General features: G+C 43.0%; 1 protein-coding gene across 4 annotated transcripts in view; it reads right to left on the reverse strand.

Annotated features, from left to right (window-relative positions):
• UBN1 (ubinuclein 1) overlaps positions 1-17914 on the reverse strand; it is a 39275-nt gene that overhangs the window by 8489 nt on the left and 12872 nt on the right. For all 4 annotated transcript variants that reach the window (XM_032327442.1, XM_032327441.1, XM_032327440.1 and 1 more), the window contains exons 8-14: positions 12093-12163; positions 10683-10812; positions 10388-10506; positions 10017-10145; positions 9685-9831; positions 337-387; positions 199-241 (exon numbers count right to left, since the gene is read on the reverse strand). In XM_032327442.1, the coding sequence (XP_032183333.1) occupies positions 199-241; positions 337-387; positions 9685-9831; positions 10017-10145; positions 10388-10506; positions 10683-10812; positions 12093-12163 (690 nt within the window). The remainder of the gene's footprint in view (positions 1-198; positions 242-336; positions 388-9684; positions 9832-10016; positions 10146-10387; positions 10507-10682; positions 10813-12092; positions 12164-17914) is intronic.

A 17914-nucleotide genomic window follows, 5' to 3' on the forward strand; every position in this document is an offset into this window, starting at 1 on the left:
GCTCAGGTCTGTGCCCTGCCAACCTCAGGCCCCCGCAGTGGGCCAGGATGCCTCTTGGATAGTCTCAAAAGTGCCATCCAGAAGGACTGTCCCCCAGTCCAGCAAAGTGCAATCAGTGGCTCTAGTTTCATACTCAGAGGTTTCATATACACGGCTGGAGAGGAAGGAGACCAGCACGTGATCTGACTGCCGACTCACCTTCATCTTGATTTTAGAAGAGGCCATTACTTTCTTCTTGGCCCTGTTCAAAGGAATGAACACAGAAAAGGTTTAGAAATCCACAGAGGAGGTCCAAGTAACAGTCACCCTGAGAAGAGAAAATACTGAGACACTCACAGGATTGATGTCAAGTGCCCGTGGCCTCGTCTGCTCTCCTTAAACAGAGTCCTGAAACAGAGAGAGAACACTAGGCAGTCTGTGCAAACCTCCTGAAGGCAGGCACTCCGCTTCTAGAGCTTTCCTGCCATCCCTAGTACTCAATGGCTGTAAGACCTTAAATGTCAGTGACCTGGTGAGTTTAATTCCTAGTGAGAGAATCTAAAGTGGCTGCACTGACCACGTGGAAGCAAACAGTCTAGGAGTGACCCCCAAAAGCTATGGCTCTGCCCCAAAATTTCTCATAGTCATTTTGCCCCCAAAGGCGGGAGTGCTTTCCTTATTGTTGATTCGCATTCCTTCCAAGAGTTAAATGTGGAATAACCATAGCATGTCTTTTTCCACAGAAACAACAGAATTTTGTGTCCCTCTCTGCACAGTTTCAGATGTTCAATCTGTAAAGAAAAGGGCAAATACACCTAGAGAAGGAACAGAGATGAAGAAAGGCTCCATGATTCGGATTCTGGGAAGATGGTGGAGTAGGAAGCAGCAGGAATGGTCTACCCATTTGGACAACAAGTGCACTAAAAGAATCTAAAACAACAATTTTGGGGGTGTCTGGCGGCTTGGTTGAGTGTCCATCTCTTGATTTTGGTTCAGACTCAAAGCAGAGTCTGCTTGAGATGGTCTCTCCCCCTCTCTCCCTCACACGCTTGAGCTTTCCCTCTCTCTAATAAAAAAGTAAATCGTAAAACTAAATAACTACTTTGGAATTCTAGACTGTGCTGAAGCCTTACAACTTACAGGGGAAGGCCTGGAAGGAAAACTGTCATCAGTTTCAGCTCTTAGCACAGTTGCAGCCTTCTGTCCCCAGCCCCATGGCTGACAGCCATACATGTGTCCCCAAAGCAGCTTACAAGAACTAGGGTGGGCAAAAATGCGCTGTCCTCCCAAGTCGCAGGAATCTCTGCTCTGACTGTTGCTTTTCATCACAGAGATGCAGACAAAGAGGTGGGCAGCTACTGGTGTCCACCCTCCCACCCCCCACACCACCCCCTGTGGCAAATCCCTGCCCCTCTGGCTGAGGTGACTTCCAGGGGATTTGAAAAACTGGTGCCCTTTCCCCCTCCTTCATTGTTTTGTTCACTTTCCCACTTTCCCGAGACAGATATTAAAAAACACAACATTCAAAACAACTGCATGGATGGGGAAAAATGAGAAAGTGACTACACAAGCTTAAGGAATGGCTGAGACAAGACCTGGGAAGAAAACATCAAGTAAATATAAAGTTTACACTGCAAGCTGCTCCCAGGCCCAGAGACAACCCACAACCTTCTCAAAAACAAAAATATATAGAATGGGGCCATAATTAATCATACTGTATTGTGTGTTTGGAAGTTGTTCAGTCAGTCAACCTTTTTTTTTTTTAAGATTTATTTGAGGGGTGCCTGGGTGGCTCAGTGAGTTAAAGCCTCTGCCTTCGGCTGAGGTCATGATCCCGGGGTCCTGGGATTGAGCCCCACATCGGGCTCTCTGCTTAGCAGGGAGCCTGCTTCCCCCGCGCTCTCTGCCTGGCCCTCTGTCTACTTGTGATCTCTGTCAAATACATAAATAAAAATAAAATTGTAAAAAAAAAGATTTTACTTATTTGAGAGAGAGAAATCATGAGCATCAGGGGGAGAAAGAGAAGCAGACTCCCTGTTAAGCAAGGAGCCTGATGCAGGACTCAATCCCAGGACCTTGGGATCATGACCAGAACTGAAGGCAAACACTTAACTGAGCCACCCAGGTGTCCTTTTTTATAAAGTAGGTTCCAACATGGGGCTTGAACTCATGACCCTGAGATCAAGACCTGAACTGAGATCTAGAGTCAGACACTTATCTGACTGAGACACCAAGGCACCCCTAAGAGAGTTAATCTTAAAAGTTCTTGTCAGGGCACATGGGTGGCCTGTGCCACCCAAAACAGGAAAGAATTGACCCTTCAAGGGGGAAAAATAAAACAACCCAGAAACTCTCCCTGAAAAAGACCTAATGGCCAATACACTAGACAAAGACTTTAAAACAATGATCTTACAGATGCTCAAAGAACTACAGGAAGATGTGGAGAAAGTAAAAAAAGAGTATGTGAACAAAATGGAACTAGCAATAAAGAGACGGAAAACCTATAAAGAAATTAAGAAGAAATTCTAGAGCTTTAAAGTACAATAACTGAAATGAAAACTTTCCTGGAGATATTCAACCACAGATGTGAACAGAGAATAGTGGAAATCACCACGTCTAAGGAACAGAGAGAAAAAAGACTGAAGAAAAGTGAATACAGTGGAGGAATGTGTGGGACTCCACCTGCTGTCGAAGTCCCAGAAGGAGAAGAGAGGGGAGAAAGGGCAGAGACAACAGTGGAAGAAGCACCGGCTAAAACCCCCCAATGCGAAAGATGAATATAAACATCCGAAATGCTCAATGAACTCCAAGATGTACCTCACACAGAGAAACCCTCTGATCAGACTTTTAAAACACAAAGACAAGAGAGAAGTAAATCATCACATAAAATTATCAACAGATTTCTCATTAGAAATGTTGAAGGCCAAAAGATAGTGGGCTAATATGTCCAAAGTGCTAAAAGAAAAGGTCCAACAAGAATCCTATATCCAGCAAAACCTTCCTTCAAAAGTGGGAGATACATGAAGATATTCCCAGATGGACAAGGGCTGAAGGACATCATCACCACTGGACTGCCCTGCAGGGAATGCTCAAGGGCACCCTGTGGGGTCACATAAAAGGATACCAGACCGTACTTCAGAGCCATGTGAAGAAATAAGGATCTCAAACAGTAAATACGGGGGCAATTATGAAAGCCAGTTTTCCCAGGGTGCCTGGATAGCTTGGTTGGTTAAGCGATTGACTTGGTTTCAGCTCAGGTTGTGATCTCAGGGTCATGAGATCAAACCCAGCATCAGGTTCCACACTCAGTGCAGAATCTCCTTGAAATTCTCTCTCGCCCTCTCTCTCCCTCTGCCCCTCCCCCTGCATAGGTGCATGCTTGTTCTCTCTCTCAAATAAAAAACTTGAGCTCTTGGGAGCCTGGGTGGCTCTATGGGTAAGCCTCTGCCTTCGGCTCAGGTTGTGATCTCAGGGTCCTGGGATCGAGTCCCACATCGGGCTCTCTGCTCAGCGGGGAGCCTGCTTCTCCCCCTTTTCTCTCTGCCTGCCTCTCTGCCTACTTATAATCTCTGTCAAATAAATAAATAAAATCTTCAAAAAATAAAAAATTTGAGCTCTCAAATCTTTAAAAAAAAAAAAAGCTAGTGTTCTAACAATGGTTTGTAATTGAACTTTTCATTTTCTACATGATTTAAGAGACTAAAGAAAAAAATAGCAATTAGTATTAAAGACTTTAGTTTGTAACTCCAAATCTTGTTTTCTACAATAATTTAAGACACCAATGCATTTTAAAAAATAATTAGCTTGGGGCGCCTGGGTGGCTCAGTGGGTTAATGCCTGTCTTCGGCTCAGGTCATGATCTCAGGGTCCTAGGATCAAGCCCTGCATCGGGCTCTCTGTTCAGCAGGGAGCCTGCTTCCCTTCCTCTCTCTCTGCCTACTTGTGATCTCGGTTAAATAAATAAATAAAATCTTTTTCTTTTTCTTTTTTTTTTTTAAAGATTTATTTATTTATTTGACAGAGAGAGATCACAAGTAGGCAGAGAGGCAGGCAGAGAGAGAGAGAGAGAGAGGAGGAAGCAGGCTCCCTGCTGAGCAGAGAGCCCGATGCGGGACTCGATCCCAGGACCCTGAATCATGACCTGAGCCGAAGGCAGCGGCTTAACCCCACTGAGCCACCCAGGCGCCCCCTAAATAAATAAAATCTTAAAAAAAATAATTAGCTTAGGTTTTGGAGCACACAATGTCTTAAGAATGTAATTTTGTGACATCAGCAACTAAAGTGGTGACAGAACTATAAGGGAGCAGCACTTTTATACGTCACTGAACTTACAGAAGCAAGCGCTTCCTTATCAGTAATAACTTCAAATATGAATGAATTAAACTTTCCAATCAAAACAAACACTGGCAGAATGGATAAACACACATGATCCAACTCAATATGGTCTATACGGAGCTCACTTGAGACCCAAAGACAAACAGGTTGAAGGCAAATGAACAGAAGATATTCCACACAAATAATAACCACAGAGAGCAGGGGAGGCTATGCTGATATCAGACAAAACAGACTTTGAATCAAGAAAGATTACAAAACAAAGAAGGACATTATGTATTAATAAAAACTTCAAAACAGCAAGAAGGTATAATAATTATAACATTCCTGCACTGGAAGCAAAAACTGACAGAAGTGAAGAGAGGAATGGACAATTCCACAATAGGGGATGGAGACTTCAGTACCCCATTCTCAATAGTGGATAGAACACCAGAGAGAAGACAAGTAAGACAGCAGAAAACTTAACATAGTAAACCAACTAGATCTAACAAGAATGCACAGAACAGTCTACCCAGCAACAGAACCGCTTCCTTCTGAAGTACATATAGGACATTTCCCAGGACATACTATATGTTAGGTCACATATGAAGTCTCTAGAGATTTAAAAAGATAGAGGCGCCTGGGTGGCTCAGTTGGTTAAGCATCTGCATCTGGCTCAGGTCATGTTCCTGGAGTCCTGGGATCCTGTCCTCCATCAGGTTCCCTGCTCAGCAGGGAGTCTCCTTGTCCCTCTCCCTCTACAACCCTCTTCACTGCTCATGCTCTCTCTCTCTCTCTCAAATAAAAAAGTAAAATCTTAACAAAATAGAAAAATTTACAAAGATAGATATCATACAAAGTATCTTCTCTGACCACAAGAGGATATAGTTAAAAATCAGTAACATGATAAAAACTGAAAAATTCACAAAACTGTGGAAATTAATCAACATATTTTTTAAACAATCATGGATCAAAGAAAAAAATCACAAAGGAAACTAGGAAATACTTAAAGATGAATGAAAAGGAAAACACAATATACCAACACTTATGGTGCAAAGGATGCTGAGACCCCGGGGTACTTAAAGTTATAAACATTTACATTTAAAAATAAATCTCACGGGGCGCCTGGGTGGCTCAGTGGGTAAAAGCCTCTGCCTTTGGCTCAGGTCATGATCCCGGGGTCCTGGGATCAAGCCCCGCATCGGGCTCTCTACTCGGCAGGGAGCATGCTTCCTCCTCTCTCTCTGCCTGCCTCTCTGCCTACTTGTGATCTCTGTCTGTCAAATAAATAAATAAAATCTTTAAAAAAAATAATAAATCTCACATCAACAACCTAACTCTACAACTTAAGGAACAAGAAAAGATTAAATTAAACCTAAAGCAAGCAGAAGGAAGAAAATATAGACAAGAGCATAGGTAAGTAAAACAGAAAATCAATAGAGAAAAATCAGTAAGAGCAAAAGCTGGTTCTTTGAAAACATCAACACAACTGGCAAACCCTTCCTTAGCTAGACCGACTAAGAAATGTTCAAGAGAATGGGCACCTGGGTGGCTCAGTGGGTTAAGCCTCTGCCTTCAGCTCAGGTCATGATCCCAGGGTTGTGGGATCGAGCCCCACTTCGGGCTCTCTGTTCAGCAGGGAGCCTGCTTCCCCCCCCCACCCCGCCTGCCTCTCTGCCTACTTGTGATCCCTCTCTCTTTGTCAAATAAAATAAAATCTTAACAAAAAAATCTCCTGACAAAGGCCTGGACCTGAAACCTTCATGGGTGGATTCAACCAAGTATGTAAAGAACTACTACCAATCCTTCTCAAACTTTTCCTTAAAACTGAAGAGGAAATACTTTCAAATTCATTCTGTGAAGCTGGCATTACCCTGATACCAAAGCCAGGCAAAGACACACAAGAAAATTATAGACCAATATCCTGTATTAACACCAGTGCAAAACTCCCAACAAACTACTAGCAAACAGGGTTCAGAAGCATATTAAAAACATTATACATATGCTCGCTTTGGCAGCACATACACTAAAAACATTATACATCATGACCAACTGAGTTTTGTTTTTTTTTTTTTAATATTTTGTTTACTTGAGAGAGAGAGAGAGAGAGAGAAATCAAGAACAGAGGGGAGAGGTAGAGGGAGAAGCAGACTCCTTGCTGAGCAAGGAGCCCAATGGAAGATCCCAGGACCCTGGGATCATGACCTGAGCCAAAGGCAGAAGCTTAACTGACTGAGCCACATGGGCACCCAAGACCAAGAGAAATTTATGCCTGAAATATAAGGGTGATTCAATATATGAAAAGTGACCAATGCAATATGCCACATCAACAGAATGAAGGGAAAAAAAATCTCACATGATCATTTCAGTTGATGTAGGAAAGGCAAAGGACAAAATTCCACACCCTCTCATGATAAAAAACTCAAGCTAGGAACAGGAATACCTCCACAGAGTAAAAGCCAAATGAGAATCCCCCCCAGTGAACATCATAATGGTGAAAGGCTAAAATCATTTCCTCTAAGATCAGGAACAAGGTAAGAATGCTGGCTTTCACCACTTCTATTCAACATAGTACTATGAGTTCTAACCATAGCAGTTAGACAAGAAAGAGAAACAAAAGGCATCCAAATTGGAAAGGAGAAGTAAGGTGAGCCCTGTTTGCAGATAGGATTTTTTATTTGGAAGACTCTAAAGATTCCAAAAAATTTTAGAATGAATTCTGCAAAGCAGCAAGACACAAAAGCAACACACACAAAAATCAGTTGTATTTCTGTACATAAAAAAAAATGAACAATCTAAAAGGAAATTACAAAAATAATTCTATTCACAACAGCATCAAAAGAAAAAAACAAAACAGAAAAACTTAGGAATTAACCTCACTAAAGGATGTAAGAGACTTGTACAGTGAAAATGACAAAACATTACTGAAAGAAGTTAAATATATAAATGGAAACACATTCCATCATGGACTAGACAACTTATTATTACTGAACTGTAATCTCAGGACTACCCAAAGTTGTCTATAGATGCAATGCAATCCCTATCAAAATCCTAATGCATTATTCTCAGAAATAGAAAAACACATCCCAAAATTCAATATGGATTTTCAAGGGACCCTGAATAGCCAAAATAATCTTAAAAAAGAATAAAGTTGGGGCGCCTGGGTGGCTCGGTTGGTTAAGTGCCTGCCTTCAACTCAGGTCATGATCCCAGGGTCCAGGGATGGAGTCCCACATTGGGCTCCCAGCTCCGCAGGGAGTCTGCTGCTCCCTCTGAAGTTCTACCCTTTCAGGCTCTCTCTTACTTGCTCTCTCAAATAAATAAACAAAATCTTAAAAAAAAAAAAAAAAGAAGAAGAAGAAGAAAGTTGGAGAATCACACTTCCTGATTTACTACCAAGCCACAGTAATCCAAACAGTGCATTATTGGTATAAAGGCAGACACAAATACCAACGGAAAAGGACAGAGAGCCCAGAAATAAAACCCTCACATATGTGGTCAAATAATTTTTTTTTTTTAAAGATTTAATTTATTTGACAGACCGAGATCACAAGTAGGCAGAGAGGCCGGCAGAGAGAGAGAGGAAGGGAAGCAGGCTCCCTGAGCAGAGAGCCCGATGCGGGGCTTGATCCCAGGACCCTGAGACCATGACCTGAGCCGAAGACAGAGGCTTAACCCACTGAGCCACCCAGGCGCCCCAGTCAAATGATTTTTGACAAAGATGTGAAGACCAATGAAGGAAGGACAGTCTTATCAACAGATGGTGCTGGGAAAACTGGATGCCACATCCAAAAAAAATGAAGCTGGACCCTTAACACCATATACAAAAATTAGCTCAGCTTCATGACATTGGATCTGACAATTAGAACTTAGATAGGACACCAAAGGTACAGACAACAAAAAGTAGACAAACTGGACTTCATTAAATTTAGAAATTTTGTGCACCAAAAGATATTATCCACTGAGTAAAAAGGCAACTCACAAAATGGGAGAAAATATTTGGAAATCACACTGTCAAGGATAACAGAGATTAATATCCAGAATACAGTAAGAACTCCTGAAACTCAACAATGCAACAAATAACCCAATTAAAAAATAGGGGTAGGACTTTTTTTTTTTTGGTGTAGGACTTTATATAAATGGCCCATTAGTACATGAAAAGTTGCTCAACAACACTGATCACTAGGAAAATTCAAATCAAATCTAGAGGGAGATACCACCTCAGGTATCAGTGGCTACCATCAAAAACCCAGGAAACGGCGAGTTCTGGTGAGGATGTGGACAACCCTTATGCAGTGTTGGTAGAAATGTGAAATGACAGAGCCACATGGAAAACACCGATGGTTCCTCAAGAAATAAAACATACAATTATCATACAATCCAGCAATTCCACTGCCAGGCATACACACAAAACTGAAAGCAGGGTGTGAAAGAGGTATTCACAACAGCTAAAACAGGAAGCAACCCAAGTATCAATAAATGCACGGATAAGTAAAATGTGGTCTATACGTATGATGGAGTATTATTCTGACTTCAAAAGGAAGCAATTCTGTAATGTGGAATACAGACAAATCCTTGAGGATACTATCCTAAGTGAAAAAAGCCAGTTACACAAAGACAAATTCTGTATGATTCCACTGCTGTGAGGTACTCCGAGGAGTCAAAATCATAGACAGAAAGTAGAACAGTGGTCACAGAATCGGGAAGGGGTGGGGAAATATGAAGTTATTGTTTAATGAGTACAGAGTTTCAGTTTTATAAGATGACAAGAGTTATAGAAATGGATGGTGATAGCTGCATAACAATGTAAATGTATTTAAAACCACTGAACCATGCACCTGAAAATGGTTAGGACAGTAAATTTTATGTAAGGTGTATTTTCCCACAGTGGGCGGGGGTCGGGGGGAGCACTAGCTCCAGCCACCTTTCCTGCCCTCGGATGGCAACTGTGGTCCATTCACCTGAGAAGCTACGTAACTCCAATAAGCACTCAGCCCTGCTACTCACAAATGAGACTTCTGTTCAGAACGGGACGAGGTTTCCAATACGAATCTACGTCTCAACTTCTTCGAGAAGCCATTACCTCAAAACAGGTAAGAGCAGACTGAAGTGAGAAGAGCGCGCCCCAACTCGGAGCTGAAGTGGGACTAAGAACGACAAAGACAAAACCCCGCAGGTAACTTCCCTCTTCAAGGGAAGAGTAAGAGCCACGCACAGCAACCGGCACACACTCCGGCTACTCAAGCGAGATGGGGATTGAGTCAGCCAGAGGGTGAGTCCCCGAGGGCAGGGACCCTGTTGGCTGGCACGACAGAAGCACTCCGGTATCTCTTTACTGCAAGAACACTCCACTGCATCACCACACCGACCACGCTGGCTGCTCGTGGCCCTCACCTGGCCTGCATCCAGCCTTTGGGCCACAAAGGTTTGACCTCAGCATCCAGAAAGGCCTTCACATAGTCCTCCCAAGACTGGGTCTTGTTGTTCCTCTCCAGATCGTAGCTCTCCAGTTTTATCTTCACCACGTGACAGAGCAGCTCCCTGAGAGGTAGAAAGAAGTCAAAAACTTCAAACTACCCCAAATGCTTCTTTCAAGGTTTCAATCATGTGCTTTCAGCAGCCCTGATTAAAGTAAATGATTCTAACCTTCATTAGAAACACAGGAACATGCTCAGACACTGGCCCCACAAACCCTCCAATGAGGCAAGGTCCCAGTTTGGGCACACCTGATTTCATCATTCCACTGGAACTTCTTCCGGGGTCCCATTATCCTCCGGCCCCCCTTTTCCTCATCTTCTTCCTCATCAGAGCACATCCGCTCCCTCTGCTCCTTGTCCTTCTCCTCTTCCAGCATCCTATAGTGTAAATAGGACCAATGGGACCCTAAGGTCACTGCCATGGAAGAACTACTTCCTCCCAGACCCACCACCCTCCCCCGTGCCCACACCCTGCCCCAGGCTTCCAAGACAAGGGGAAAATGCTGCAGAAGAGCCAAGAGTCTCATTCACAAATGTAATCATGGGGGAGAAAAGAAAGAAAGAAAGCAAGAGAGGAGGCAAGAGGATGATGTCGTGTGAGTGCCATGAGACACACTTACTTAGCGACCTTGGCTTGTGTGTGTGCCTGGCATTCATCCTGGTACTTGGCCATCTGCTCTGGCATTGCCCTTCCGATGGCTTCCTTAAGCTTCTGGAGAGGCTCCTTCAGACGCCCTCCCTGCAGAGAGGAGGATATTTTATAAGACTGGTTTACGCATCACTTCTTATACTGAGGATACACTACTGGAATAACTGCATGAAGGCAGGACAACAGCAGATGTGGCATCTGTGAAGACTCAGTCACCCTCTCTGCTGGGCCCTGAAGCCAAGGGACTCTACTCCACAGTTACCCACCTGTTCATAGAGGTGAAGTTTCCGAGCACGTTTGACCAGGGTGTCCTTGCTGCAGGGCAGGAATGAAGCAAGGTAGGCATACACCCCAGAACGGATTTGGCTACTCAGCTCCCGAGTTTGCACCTCTATGCTGAAGAACAGAACAGAGTCATCAAGAGCCCGCAGCTCACTGGAGCTCCTCGCATCATGAGGTCACCCTACTGCAGAGAGGGGGAGCCAACAACAGATCAAACCTTACGCTCTCGGTCACACAATGTAACTGAGTGACCAGTGCAACAGATCCCCAGGAGTCACCAAATCAGAAGTCCCACACCTGACGAACTTGGCTAGGTACAGAGGGCCAAGGCCCTCAGGTCAAAGACAAGACCAACTCAAAGGCAGTCAGGAAAACAGAAACTGAGAGAACAAGCTCTGAAGTACTAAATTTCACAAACAAAAAGAACACAAGAGCTTTCAAAATGAAAGTGATTGGGTTACTTGCTGTAGACAGGAAATACTTTCCAACAGTGTTTCCTTTTTTCCCCAGTATTATCCCTAATAAGGAGGTCAGGAAAATCCTCACCCCTCCAGTGTCCCCATCCAAATAAGCAGAAAAAGTATTTGTCTTCAATCCCTTGAGCTCTTTGTATTTGGCATGCCCCAGCAGGCTACTGTTGACACAAACCTCTCATGTGTGCTGACCCTCAGGTGTTCCCTATAGCCCAGGCTTCCTGACCCAGGAGGCCAATCCCCATCCTGGTCATTTGCTAGAACATTCCCAAGCCTTAACAACTGTTCTTACATGTGCAAAATCCTCAGTTGTTGAGCAAGAAGCTTCCTCTGCTAAATAATGCAGTGCAGAGAGAGAAGCCAGCAGAGCTGGAAGGCTGGATACCAAGAACTCGGTTTGGATTTCTATGTGCAGGGTTTTTTTTGCTTTTTAATATAATTCATACATGTGCAACATCTCAGAGGCTCAGGTACCTGGGAGAAGTGCCAAGGGATGATATTTACATAGCCAGGCCTTGGGAGAAAAGACAGCGAGAGGAGAATGATCCTAGGAGAGCAGGCTCCTGTGGCTACACCAAGTTATCTCTTATTTTTCTGGATTCTCAAAGACAGTCAAAGCAACACTTCTCTCTCTCATCTCATACTTGCCAGGAAATCCTCTTACAACTGGCCATGAATATTAAACAAGTGTTCTAATAATACCTGTTGCCTAAGGTCAGTAAGGTCTATCATTTCTTGGAGATAAATAAATATTTGGTGCACCCAACCCCCTTTTAAAAAAAGAATAAACAATGAAACCCATTTTTTTTTTTCCCTCTCATAAGTGGTTATCGTTAATGTAGTTCAATCAGTGCTCATCTCCCCTAGTCTGCTCAAGCCAGGCATGGTAAGAGCAGATGCCCAGAAACAAAAGATACTCACTCTAAGAGGGTGCCATTAACATCTTGGGTGAAGAACTTCTGTCTGCTCTCTCCTTCAGCAGCTCTGGCAGCCTGGTTCACAGCAGACAGTAACATCCGTTAGTGCACTTTCGCCACACGACCACACATGCCCACAGGCACAAGACCAGTCAGTCCCTAAAGAACACCTGCCAATTTGATAAAATCCTCACTACTCAGTCCTAATCCCAGATTAAGTTTACCTATGATGGCTATATGCTCCACAATTGGTATATCCAGCTTTTTCAAATGCTTTTTTCCAAAGCATCTATGCAAAAGCATCTATGAACTGTCCATTCTTCCCAGGACTTGAAAAGACAGCCACATAAAAGAACATCTACATAGCCAAAGCAATCATGATGCATTGGATTCAACCAGCTAGTTAACTCCTGTGACTGGCAGTCTTGTCACCTCAACTGTGAGTTGCTATTTCCATACGTCTACAGTATAAAAACAATTAAGAACCTCCACAAAACCACAAAATCCAAAGACCTTTATTCCCCTCACCCCTAAATAATAATAAAGTGCTACTTTAGCATTTAAGGACATTGTAATTCTTGGGAAATTCACAATCTAGTTACAGTGTATCACAAACTCTATTACCCAGACCATCTGAACTACTAACACACTTTCCTACCTATTGACACAAGTAGCAGAACAGGCTACTATACAGTCTTTTGCTTCCCATGAGAACAGTTAGCACCCTGGATGGCAGCCAGGACAGGCAGTCAGGGCACTGAGTGCAGAAGTCAGGAAAGCAATCCTGGCAGAAGTCTGAATCACTGGTTCTCATACTCAGCTGCATATTGGAATTACCTGATGGCTTTCCCCACCCTAGACCAATCACATCAGAATCTCTGGGGACGAGGCCCAGGCATCTGCTTCTTTAAAAGGAGCCCCGTAACTCTAATATGCAGAGGGGATTGAGAACTGCTGATCTAAACCAAGAGTTGCTGGTCCAAAGGCATTAGGCAAAAATAAAGTATCTAAAATCAGGATTGATATAGAATAATGACCACAAACCAGGGCAATAAGAGGATTGTCTAAAACAATCCTGATCAACCCCTCCAGGCACTGAGAACCAACCTCCACCTTCCTATCACCCCATCTGCCTTCCCTCTGTGTCTTCTTCCTACCTCTGCTCCCTGTCTTCTCCGTTAAAACTCCTTAGAGATGGAGCCCAAAGGTCTACCAAAACTACCTTCTCCTAATATCTTCTCCTTCACAGCTTTGAAGTAACACAATGCATGCAGATCTCTCAAATCTAAATCTCTAGCCCTATACCCTTTCTTCTAAGCTCTGGATTAGAATTTCCAGTGACTTCTGTGAATCGATGATCCTCTGGTATGGACACTCACCCAAAACCAAACCCACTAGCTTCTGCTCCTCCTTCTGTGTTTCCTACTTCTAATAATGATACTCCATCCTCCTGAAATCCTTCCACTCCCCTCTTTAAAACCCTCAGGTAGCTCTCTCCAAACCCAGCATTAAATCCAAACTCCTTTATGTGGCATTTATGACTTTCCAGGACCTGGCCCCAGCCAGCCACTCCAGCAGGTTCCCATTCCATCCAACTTAACAACTCCTTGTCCATCCTCAGCTCTATGTCCTGGCTCCCTGTAAGACCATCTCACCACTGGCCCTGGCCAAGTCTGTTGCCTCCAGTCTGATTCATATGTATCTTCAGGTGCTTCTGTCTTACCTCCTCAAAGCTGGCTGTTCACCTGACCATCTGCTTGGCCACCCAAACATCACAGAGCTTACCTCATTCTGCTCTGTCCTACAGCCAGGTGTTCACACGTCTACTGGTCCACTTACAGAACAAGCTCACGGAGAACATGAATGAATCTTACTTGTCAATATATTTCCCACAGCTGCCTATCACATAACAGAGTTTAGTAAATGTTGCCTGAGTGAACGCATGAAGGAAAAACAGGTATTATTGAAAGAATGCTACCAGAGGAACCAGAGGAGACGCAAAACTCAAGCTTCTGCAGACCCTGGAGGGAGGGAGGGAAGTACAAAGGCCCAGGATGAAAAAGGGTGAAATGGCTGGATGGAAATGAAATAAAGGGTGTGACTTTTAATCCATTCATTCACCTGACAATTTCTTACAGTCTCAGAAGGATTCAGAATTCTCGGCACTTCTAATATACTGAGAGTATGATTTTAGTTTGAGAGAGAATAAATCTGGGTCATTCTCTTACTTAAGCTTACACAATGCTAGCTACAAGATCCAGAAGCACTTTCATATTAATTCAATCTAATTACTTTAACATGTATTTCAAATGCCCCACTGTTTGTAAGACCTATCAACAAGCCTGGGTTTCCATTTGAATTTTATTTTTAGATATCAGCCAGTTCCTCCAATGTGTCAGAGGTTTTCTGGCAATATACTTCTTAAGAAGATTTTTTTCTGATGCCTTTTGAATTGTGTAGACAATTATCTCTGAGGTTCTGGTTTTATACGGAGATAATTAGTCACGTGCTATATATTTATTTTTTTAAAGTATTTTGAGAGACAGAGAGGGAAAGAGACAGAGAGCACGTGAGCAGGGAGGGAGAAGGGCAGATGCAGAGGGAAAGAAGCAGACTCCCAGCTGAGCGTGGAGCCTGATGCGGGGCTCAATCTCACAACCCTGAGATCATGACCTGAGCCAAAACCAAGAGTCGGACACAACCGACTAGCCACGCAGGTGCCCCTCAAGTGTTCTGTTTTTAAAATAAATCTAATTAAAAGAACAGATTTTTATCTGACAGTCTTCCGGAAATAAGTGAGGCTCCTCAACCCTAAGAAGAGACACCCTTGCTTGTGGAGTTGTACAGGTTGATCAATCCTAAATTAGGAAATGAAGTTAAACCAAACAGCCCAATCATGCTGATTTATAATAACTCCAACAGCCCTTTAATGAGCTGTTTTAATTAGAAGAAAAGCCACTTGCAGCCTCTTAGCACCTAAATCAGAACCTTATATACTGTACCTGTTTTTGCTGGTATGATTTTCTTTTTAGAAAAGATCAAACAAGTTAGTTGTTTTGTTTTTGGTTTTTTCTACCTTTTTCTCCTTGGATCCAGGTCTCCCTGGATTTGTGATGTAGGAGTTCTAAGTCTATAGGAGGTTAAGCTGTGAGCAGGTAGATTAGAGGGGTGGGCGGCATGGGGTTTCTGTTTCTTTTCTTTCCTCAGTGTTGTTCCCATTTTATGCTTGAGTCAATAGACCTGGATCATCTGTATGGACCAGGCTGACTAGCTGCCAAACTACATCAAGACAAGTACCCTGGGATGGGGGTGGGGGAGAAGGGGGACACGACACTCCTGACCTTTCTAACAAAGAAGACAAAAGGCACAATCAAAGCATATTAAGTGCAGACAGGGTAAGGCCATCAAATCAAATCACTGGATTTCTTGGGGCCCATAAAAATGCACAATACAAGGGAATAGGAAATGAAAAACAGGCTAACATAAGAAAACAGTGACCACTGCTTGGGCATCCACCAGGGCAGCCTTCTTAGGGTTCCTATTTAACATATTTAAGTTTTCAAATAGATTTTGTTCAAAGTTTTAGGCATCATGTCTAGTTAGAAGGTAAATCTAATTCTCTCTTCCCACAGCAAAGATGAATTCCTAAGGAACGGATACGTACCAGATTAGAATCGGTTTATGAGACTGTGATAGATGGCAAAGAGGACCTCAGATCCCTTCCCTCCCAGTACATGCATTCTGCCGCGGGGAGGTGGCCTCTAATTTCCCAGCCCTCCAACCTGGTTTGCTCCTGTGACTTGCTTTACCAACAGAGTGGGAGAAGGGATGCGAACACACACCTTCTATGGCTACATCTTACAGTCCTTGCAGCTTCCACCTTCATTCTCTTGAAATGTTGCCCTGAAACTGCCATACCCTGGAGAAACCCAGGATGAAAGATCAGAGGAGGGAAAGGCCAGCTGCTCTGGTCATCTTGGCCATCCCAGCCGTCCCAGCACCTGGCCAACTTGCCAGCTGAATGTAGCCACAAGAGTAAGCCAGGCAGGGCCAGAAGAGGAACTGCCCGGTCATCCAGAGTCAGGAGAAACAAACTAGTCTTTGAAGCCCTAAGATTTGGGCAGTTTTCTAGACAACAGTAGAAACTGATGTATTTATTACCCAGGGCAAAAATTTTAAATGTAAACAATCTTATAAAAATAAAAGAGTATAAAAGATAGTAAGGGGAATGAAAAATAAAGTGAGAAACACATAACACTACTAATGTTACAGTTATTTACATCAAGTTTAATTTAAATTTTAAAAACGCAATGTCCAGTTCAAGATTGAGGACAGGGCTCCTTATTAAGGATCCAAATACCATGGGTGGCTTTTGGAATTGTATGCAGTTTTTGTGTACATAGGCTTTTTTCTACTGGGAAGAATAGCTTTCCCAGCAGATGCTCAGTGAGATCTGGGTTTAGAGCACTTGTGCACACATGCAGGAGGCTCCAAGTACCCAAGCAAAGGCCCTGGTGGTAACGGAGCACCTGAGCATCTTTGGAATGGCATTAAATAATTTTCTAAAAATAAGCCTTCTTTTCCATGCAACCATCAGAAGTGATGAGGGCTTTACAATAATATTTATTAAGTGAAGAAAGCAGGAAACAATTATTCACAACTATAATTACAACTGCATAAAAACATACACAGAAGCTAGAAAGAATAAGCAAATTGAAAATAGTTTTCAGATTGGCAGAATGATACTTTCTACCCCATTTCCCAAAGTTTCTTAACACTGTTATAGTAGAAGGGCCAGGTGATGACTAAAGTATCAATTTCACATATGAACACTATATTTTCATTTCAGTATGTCAACTTGTCCTGGTCACCACCTTCCCACCAAAACCCAAGCCTACCTTATCTACGGGATCCAGAACCCTGTCTCCATTGTCCCAAGAGATAACCTGGCAATCGCTGAGGAAGGACAGCTTGCTCAGGGTCCATCCAGTGGACTCCAGAAAGCAAGGCTTTCTTGAATCACAACCCAATGCTGTTGCATGTTAAGCCACTCTGTTTCCATTGCACTGGTCCATCTTTCCCAAGAAACTGAAATAATGAGTCTAAGTTATCAGACTAGAACACTACCTATGGTGGGGATAGGGACAAATCCAAGAATGGTTTTAACTTTTCTCTCAAGAAATGACTGACTACTGCCACATATATCTCACTCAACTTGCTTAACAAGACTTTCAGAAGCTACAAAACAATTTGATTACAAACTGGAGGATTGAGAAGAACATTTTTAAACAAATTCTGAGAGCAAACACAGAACAGTATGCTCAAACATGCCAAGTTCAGATTCAACTACTTCCAACTTAATGTCCTATTAAGATATACTCTGAATCCCTGACATGGCACAATTCATTTAAGTCATCACATTCAAACAGAATACTGCACACAGGCTAACAAGGAAGCACAAGAAATCCAAGTAAGACATTTGCTTTACTTTGTATGTTGTGCTTAAATATTTTTTGGAAACAAGAAAATCATTTGTAGCACTGGTTAACATTTTACCCTTCCCTAAAACACAAGAGAGATTACGTTTAACAGTGGTTCTGAAATCCTGTGAGAATCACTGGCTTAAGATTTAAGCTACAGACTATGAATGCCGCAAGAGTTGCATTATAAGTCATGATGCCCAAGGTAAAACGTTCTTTTAATTAAAAGTCATCGTAACTAATGACCTATGCTTGGTTTATGGTTAGTAATACATTACCAAAGTGACAATTCTTAGCACTCTAGAAATCCATTCCCAATGGCCATCGGCTGCTATAGCCCAAAGAC

This window comes from Mustela erminea, chromosome 20 (assembly GCF_009829155.1).
Source record: "Mustela erminea isolate mMusErm1 chromosome 20, mMusErm1.Pri, whole genome shotgun sequence".
Classification (NCBI taxonomy): domain Eukaryota; kingdom Metazoa; phylum Chordata; class Mammalia; order Carnivora; family Mustelidae; genus Mustela; species Mustela erminea.